At 33.1% G+C, this 9128-nt stretch overlaps 1 protein-coding gene across 1 annotated transcript; it reads left to right on the forward strand.

Annotated features, from left to right (window-relative positions):
* The first annotated feature begins 1594 nt into the window (after positions 1-1594).
* LOC25501091 (uncharacterized) lies at positions 1595-5303 on the forward strand. The gene is made up of 6 exons (XM_024772905.1): positions 1595-1741; positions 1866-1952; positions 2073-2273; positions 3162-3335; positions 3993-4139; positions 4929-5303. The coding sequence occupies exons 1-6, from the start codon at positions 1595-1597 to the stop codon at positions 5301-5303; spliced, it is 1131 nt and encodes a 376-aa protein (XP_024628673.1).
* The last annotated feature ends 3825 nt before the right edge of the window (positions 5304-9128 follow it).

Genomic DNA, 9128 nt, shown 5'->3' on the forward strand with positions numbered 1-9128 from the left:
GTCAAAATGTCCCTCAACGGATGCAAAATTCAATCACTAATATTTTAGTTGCGCAAGCAATTTTGGCTATCGTTAAATACCTTGGCTTACCGTCCATGGTAGGAAGATGCAAAAAGGAAACATTCAATTTCACCAAAGACAAAGTGTGGCCAAAAGTCAATTCTTGGACCAACAATTGTATATCTAAGGTGTGAAGGAAGGTGATGACTAAGTCAATTTTACAGTCAATCCCGTTCTATGTTTTGAGCATTTTTCTTCTTCCATCTACTCTCACTAAGAAGACCCATTTTTGCATCTATGGGTCTTCGGTTAGGAATGCTTACATGCTATGCGTTGATAATATTGCAGATACATGTCATCTAAGAACCATTTTTTATACCTATCATCTCAAAGTTCCTCCTGTAGTAAAAAATCTAAAGGTTATGGAAGCACATGAATTTGCGGGTATGGCAACATCTAGTTGGAACCAATAATTAAGTGTTAGAGTGAGCCATGCCTATGCTCGAAAGTTGGGAGATGATAAATCGCAAAAGTGAGGTTTGAGCAACATACTAGGCTGAAGTAAATGCACAAAGAGTAGTCACCAACATGAATCCACGTCGAGATCAATGCTTGGTGCACAAATGGACCCTAGCGATTCAAATGTAATATCAATACCTCCTTTTAGGGATGACCCTCGTCAAAGACTCGGGGTGCGACATCTTAAGGCCTTGGTTTTTAGGGTGCCAATTTTTTTTGTTTATAAAGAATAACTTCTTTTTTTGTAGTAGGGACTTTATACAGCAAAAGGAAATACAACTTTTACCTTCATTGAAGCATCACGTGTGTGTGTGGGGGGTGGGGGGGTGGGGTCGAAAAATATAACAAAAAAAAAAAAAGTCATCGCACCTACTTGAGAAGTTTTGAAGTTGATTAAAACCTACATGGGTAAACGTTGGGTTGGTATTATTCTACCAATTGTATATGCATGATCTTCAACTTAATAATGTCGATTTTGTCATAAATGCAAATTAAGTTGTTGATTATTTCCACATTGGAAGCAATGACATTACAAAATTTCGTGTTGTAATGTCCATTTATAAACGTCGTCGTAATTTATTTATTTTTGTAAAACTCTTTTATCGAATTTAGATGAAGACAAACAAATGTGACCATTCATGCTTTAACAAGGATAACCACATCCATAACTAAAGAAATAATATAAACACGTTCCCCCTAAAAAAATATACATAAATGGAACTTTTTTCTAGCAAACATAAATGGAACATGTACCATTGACCATTGTAAAGAAAAGTATGTTCTATAAAAAAAAAATAGACAACTATTTTTTTTTTGGGTTAGGTAAAAGAGGTGCAACACAAGGACTTTTCAGGAGGTCACCTATCCTAGTACTGCTCTTGCCAAGAAAATATCTGAATACAAATAATTACATTCAATGTTGTGGTCAATGGTAATGAAGTTTTACTATGTTGGAGATAGGAATAATAATCAAGAAAAATTAAGTTGGAGATATGGCTTCTTTATGTTTCACCAGTGTGTTGATTCATTCGTTATAAGCAAATCCATTAGTTCTGTCTGATTTTCACTTGCAAAAATGATCATTATCTTGTTGTTTTGCTTGTGTATTGCAAACAAAAACTATGAAGTATATGGATCAATTCCATATTTATCCAAAAATGAAGATTTGCAATTGGAGAAGCATTTGGAAATCATCAACAAACCTCCTATCAAAACTATTCATGTATTATCATGATCATAATCTTCCTTCAAAAAAATAAAATTCATGATCATATACTCTCACCTTTTTAATTTCCTCTATTAATTAAACGTTTAATCTTTTTTTTTTTTGTGTGTGGTTTTTGCAGACTGAATTTGGAAGAATTGTCGATTGTATTGATATTAATAAGCAATTAGCTTTTGATCATCCTTTACTAAAGAATCATAAGATACAGGTGATTCATCCTCAATAGAACAAATTTCTCAGTTATAGTTTGTTATTTATAAATTTAATTTTCTTGATAATTTTTTTAATAAAAAAATGTGATTATTAATTTATTTGGTTAATTGTGCAGCTGAAATCGAGTTTTCAAGATGCACATACAAACGTAAAGACACATGATATATCAGGAAGATATTTAAAAATTGGACTTGATAAAGATTCATGTCCTGAAGGAACAATTCCTGTTCAAAGAACAACAAAAGAAGATCTCATTCGTTCAAAACGGCTATCAAATAATTTTGGAACCCTAACTCAGTTTGACACTGGCAGTCATGTAGGTTCTTTAATGAGTATTGGTACTCAACCTCATTAACATTTTATTGATTTTGTTTGGCTTTCAATTTTTTATCAACATTTTATAACCTCATGAAACATGCATCTTATGAATAATATTAATAACCCCTAAAAAATGTATTATTTAAATTTGTTGCTCAAATGTTTCAAGCTTTATACTTACAAGAAGTGGTTTGGACTTTAAAACACAGATCATGGGGTAAGAGGTTTGATCTCCAGGTAATGAATATAGAAAAAATTCGATTGAGAAGGGTGAACTCACCTTATGTGTCTCACATCCATGTTTTTTATAAGGATTTACGATATCCATGATGAAATGTAGAAACGTAAATTTATGTATACTTAAAATAAAATATTACCTCTTCATCCTAAATTTATTAATATCCAAAAAAATCTTTGTAGACTTTAGACCTGTTTGATTTGACTTATTTGAATTTATCTACTTACATAAGTTTTGTGAGAATGAATAAGAAAATTTATGAAAACAACTTATGACATTGTTCATTAGTTTTTTTCAACTTATTTTCAAAGTTCAATAAAATAACATATGAAAACAACTTATAATTAACGTACGAAAAACAATTTAACTTTATATTTTTTTGCTATAGAAACTATTTATACATAAACACTTATCATATTTATCCAAACAAGCCTACGTGGCTGTTTGGTTTGGTGGTGGGAGCACAAATATCAGGTCCCAATGCTCCACCACCGTGATTTTTATGAAGCTTAAAATTGTGGCTTTAGGCAAAACGTGCGTCTGTGCTCGGTGCACCGCAAAAATAAACACAAGATAACCATAATTGAGATAGTGTAATTGAAATCTGTTTAGTTAATAACTAACTAGTGACTTTCTCTTGGATTGCAGTTTGCAGGATTGCGTTTCAATATATCTACAACCTTGTTCGGAATTGCAGGATCTATTTCTGTATATAATCCACCTATTGAGACTGGTGAAATGAGTTCAGCTTATATATGGCTTTCTAGTGGAGAAACCGATACTCCCGTAAATGACCATATGTATATCCATGCAGGATGGCAGGTTTTTCTCTAATTTTATCTCATTATAAGTTCACAATACGTAGGCTATGTTAATTTCAATCTACGTAGATTGAGTTCATGTAACATCGCTTAACCACGTAGCTAGGTGAATTCAATCTACGTAGATTGAGTTCATGTAACATCGCTTAACCACGTAGGTGAGTTCACCTAGAAACCACTCCCTCACCGTTAACAATCGCTAATCTCTTCCACATTGGTGGCAGGTATTTCCAGGTTTGTCAGGAGATAAAAAAAGTCATTTCTTCGTAGAATGGGTAAGAAATATGTCTTTATATTTATAAAACGAAATATGAAATGCTATAATCATTTTACTATATTTTTTGACGAATCGTTCAACTATTTTATATATCGTAATTATTACATTTACGGTTAGTATCCTTCAATATTTTGTTGTGTCGCATTCCTCATTTTTTGATGAATTTGATGAATTTTTATGTTGTGGAGACTCCTGATGAGCTATACAAATTTCAATTTGATGATGTTTTAAGATTTGTATGTCTAAGACTGTTAGATTAGTCTCTCAGTTTATTTTTTCCTTTCATCTTTGGACTTTTTCCTTCTTTTGTATAGATAAAAATAACTACATATTCCAATTAGGGTTATTTGAATAAGAAGTTTATTTATTTAATAAATGCAGCAAAATAGCATCGAAGGTACAGGCTGCACCAATTCGCTATGTCCTGGTTTTGTGCAAACTAGCACAAAAATTTATATTGGTTCACCCTTCAGTAATGTATCTTCTGTTGGTGGGCCACAATTTTCTATGCTCCTCTACCTTGCACAGGTAAGCTTTATGCTTCTAATTTTTCTTTTTCTCAAAATTAATTTGATTGGGAAACACCTATGAAGTCTGATACTAAAAAAGTGGATGAAGAAATATTTGTATGTAATGAATATCTATATTTTTATTTTACTTTTGGATATGTCTTTTTGAAGCACCTATATATTTTTCTATTTTATTAAAAATTGGTAAAATTACACTAGAGGTAATTTATCTTATTTAGTTATAACGCAATGGTTCTTTATCTTTTTTTTTTGTCCCATTTAGGTCATTTATTTATCTATCAAAATATGCACTAGTTAGTCCTATTTTCATTTTTAATTATCCACAATTAATAAATGTTGAACATAATAAAAAAAACATAACATGAATGCAATTTTAACATAGAAGAGTTGTAATTTTGACATTTACATGAACATAAAATGGTCATTAAGGACCAAAAACAAAATAAAAAATTTTGTGAGGATGAAAACATCTCATTTTATTTTTTAGTGACGAAAATCAAAATTTGATATGTTTATAGGGATGAAAAGCTTATTTAACCTTATATCATTGAAATCAACACAATTAATTATTTCTTTATTAAAAATCGTGCACAAACCTTAAATGATTATATTTTAGAAGTAACTATATTTTTTTAATTGTTTTGTTTAAATTTCACTGAATACGTTTGACATGCTCAAAACCACCCTTGCTTAACCACGGCATATATAAACACAGTAAATCCTAGGGGGAAACCCTAACAAATATTCTCTATTAGCATATTATAATAACTTCTTTTTTGTGTTTCAGGATCCAAACACTAAGAACTGGTGGCTAAGAGCACAAGATATGGATGTTGGATATTTTCCAGCAACATTATTTTCCAATAAACTAGATCATGCAAGTAAAGGTGGTTGGACAGGTCAAACACAGATTTTTGGTGATGGCCCTAGTCCTCCAATGGGTTCTGGACAGTTTGCTGGTGCAAATATTCTAACTTCATGTTATATTTCAAATCTTTATATTAAGGATAGTCAAAGAAATGATCGTGCCCCACATGCCGATGAAGTTCACGTGTATTTTGATAAACCTCTTTGTTATGATGCAAATTACGTTGATAATTTACGTGATGATTTGCAACGTGTTGTGTTGTTTGGTGGACCTGGTGGATTCTGTGGTCTTTAAAACATGTGGTTGTAGATGATATTGGTCAGAATTACTTTAATTTAATAAATGTGTCATGGGTTCTATTTTGTTTCAAAGTGATAGTTAATATTATTTATTTACTGTTAGCATGATGCACTAAAAAGTTAAAACAACGCTAAACTCAAAGCACGAAAAGAGAGAAGATTTGGGAGAGCAGCTTGTTGAAGAATGGCTGGGGTGCCTCGAACACCAAAAGACATTGGACTAACATCAAAATGACATTCTAGGCACCAAACAAGAAACTAAAAACCTCTAGAAAATACAATACAAGTGGCATCCGTCAACAAAACAATATATCGAAGTCAAATTCAAAGAAAATAAAAAAAATTTAATACTTGTATCCAAACTCAAACTATATTTGGCGAGTCCATCTGCAACCAGGTTAGCTTCACGATAGACATGAGTCCAAGGGATTAAGCATGAACCATCATATATCCCATGATTATTGCTTTTGGGCATCCTTTGGACATGGATAGTAGGACACCCATGTTTGCGGAAATTAATTGCAAGGGAAGAAATCAACAAACACCTGAATATGCCTAAATCCTCAGCTCCAAGCAATTTTCAAACCTTGAAAAATTCCCCAAAGCTCAGCTTCAAGCACGGAGCAAGGATGAATCTTAGCTGCAAAAGCACAAATAAATTTGTCATCATATAGAAGAATTCCGCCACAAGACGCTAAATCAAAGCAATATATCCAATTGTTGTCCACTCCCAACGAACAGTAGAACTTCGAGTACTATGAGCATCATGAAGGCAAGCAATTTGTGTAAATGTGGAATTAATGCTTGCACTAACCCTTTTGATCTTATTAAACAATTTCATATTATCCATCATACAAGCTTTGAATGTCATTGCACAAGGATGTATCCAAAAGATTTATGATCAACCATTCTCTCCAATCTAAAACTTCAAAAAACTGAGAATATAATTGCAGTTTCATAAGCTTCCATAGTTCCTTAACTATCGAACAACCCGAAAGGCATGCAAATGACTTTCAATATTATTATGACATAGAGGACACATTGGCAAGTTAGTCATCGTTCTTTAATATCTCCTTTCATTGGTTAGTAAAGAGACATGACTAAGTTTCCAAAGCAAACATTGGATTCTATAACATCTCCATCTTCAAATAAGGTTATATAAACGATGACTATGAACCTGTTCAATAGCCATCAGAGAATCATATACAAAATAGAGACTAAAATTAACATCATTAGAGAGACTTCAAGCTAGACAATCATCCCCACCATTTTTCAGTAGGAGCACTACTAAAAAATCAAAAATTAGTGAGGAAATTTAAAGAGGGAAAACGTGAAATCCTTCTCTAATTCTGTCACTAAATTTTGCGACCAAAAAATCGTGAGAGATTTTATTTTTTCCGTCACTAATTTCCCTCCCTAATTTTGCTTTTTCAAGTAGTGTAGGCAGAGCACTAATAATAACATCAGTGACATGAGACGGTAACGAATTAGAGAATTCTTGCAGCCTCCACTGTCTTGCTCCATCCACATAATTGTCTTGCTCCATCAACATAATTTGCTATTGTTTTATTTGCTTCATTCCAAGGTAATTGATTCTATATGATGGGAATATGTTGCACACACCATTTATCGTTCCAAAACTCCGCTAATTGACTTGAACCAATCCTCCATGTAGTTTGTTCTAAGAATTCCTCTTAAACCATTCCAATTTCGTGCCAAAAATCACTTCCTTGTTTCGTCATGTCAACTCTAGGAGTTACATGGACTCCACAACTATACTTTTTCTGAAATATATATGTCCACAAAAGTTGTGATTGTGCGCAAAAACGCCAAACATTAGTTAAGAGGCTAATGTTGTTGTAGATGCTTTAAGTAGGAAGTCAATGGATAGTCTTCCTCATTTAACAACAATTAAGAGGCCTATAGTTAAAGAATTTCAAGAAATTGTTGAAAGTGGAATTCGATTTTAGCTTGATCACTCAAGGACATTGTAGCCCACATGCAAATTCATTCTACCTTAATTGATGATATTAAGCAGGCTCAAAGTCAAGATTCAGATTTGATGAAGACAGTGGATAATGTGCGAAACCGTAAAGTTTCAAACTTCTCTGTTGATTCTGATGGTGTTTTGTGGTTGAAGTCTCGACTATGTGTTCCAAACATTGGTGATTTAAGGTGAAATTTTTAGAAGAGGCTCATCGTTCTTCTTATACTATTCATCCTGGTCCTAATAAGATGTACCATGACTTGCGAGAATTGTACTAGTGGGGAGGAATGAATAAGGATGTAGCGGATTTTATGTCTCAAGTGTTTGGTGTGTCAACAAGTAAAGGCTAACACCAGAAGCCTGCAGGTTTACTTTAACCTATTGAAATACCTCAATGGAAGTGGGAATAAATTGCTATGGATTTTGTTACAAGTTTACCACGAACTCAAAATGGTTATGACTCAGTGTAGGTGATTATAGGTCATTTGACCAAGTTTTCACATTTCTTACCTATAAAGACTACATTTATGTAGAGGAGATTGTCACTTTGGATGGTGTGCCGATTTCTATTATAGTATTATCTCTGACCATGTACCTCAATTTACTGCTCAGTTTTGCAAGTTTTTCCAAGCTGCATTGGAAACTCATTTGAATCTTAGTACAACTGTTCATCCTCAAACTGATGGTTAATCTGAGATAACTATACAAATTCTAGAGTATATGCTCCGCGCTTGTGATCTTGATCTTGAAGTAAGTTGGGATTGATATTTGCCTATGATGGAAGTTGCATATAACAACAGTTACCAATCAAGTATTCAAATCGTGCCTGTTGAGGCATTTTATGGTAGGCGATGTAGGTCTTCTATAGGATGGTTTGAAGTTGGAGAAGCTAAGGTAGTGGGTCTATAGTTACTTCAAGATTCCATTGATAAAGTTAAGTGGATCTGAGTTCGTTTAGAGCCTATTTAGAGTAGGCAAAGATCTTATTCTGACAAGAGGCGTCGTCCCATAGAGTTCACTAAGGGCGAATATGTATTCTTACATGTTTCAACAATGAAGGGTGTTTTGTGGTTTGGAGAAAGAGGAAAGCTAAGTCCAAGGTTCATTGGGTTGTTTGAGCTTTTGGAGAGAGTCAGACATGTAGCTTATCGATTAGCACTTCCACCGGATATCTCAGGAATTCATCTGGTCTTTCATATTTCTATGCTTTGAAAATACCTTTATGACCCTTCTCATATAATTAGTCACGAAGATGTGCAATTGGATGAGAGTTTGTCATCCACTGAACATCTGGTTGCTATTGTAGATAAGGAAGTGAGATGTTACACTCAAAAGATATTGTTTTAGTGAAGGTTCTTTGGAAAGGTCTATCCGGTGAAGAAACTACTTGAGAATCTAAAGAAGTAATGCGTGGAAAAACCCCCACTTATTTGAAAATCAAGGTTAGTAGTGTTTATGATTTAAATAAAATTCGAGGATGAATTTTCTTAAGGGTCCGTTTGGTTGGAGATTTTTGAAGGGGATGGAAGGAGGGGGGATGGAATACTTCTAATTAAATTTGTTTGGTTCAATTTTTCAAAAAAAAAAAAAAAGAGGGGATGGAAATGGAAGGGAGGACAGGAAATGGAATATTTTTTGCTTGCCCTTAAATTGGAGTTTTTCAAATGAGAGGAGTGTCTAAAAAGTAATATATCCCATTGACAAAATTATCCTCAATTTATTTTTTTGTCAAAATCCTAAATTATCCTTTTTAAACATGAAAAACATATTTATACTTTTACCTTAACAACTTATTATTTTTAAGATTAATACTATTATTATGTGTTTAACATC

Source organism: Medicago truncatula, chromosome 8 (assembly GCF_003473485.1).
Source record: "Medicago truncatula cultivar Jemalong A17 chromosome 8, MtrunA17r5.0-ANR, whole genome shotgun sequence".
NCBI lineage: Eukaryota > Viridiplantae > Streptophyta > Magnoliopsida > Fabales > Fabaceae > Medicago > Medicago truncatula.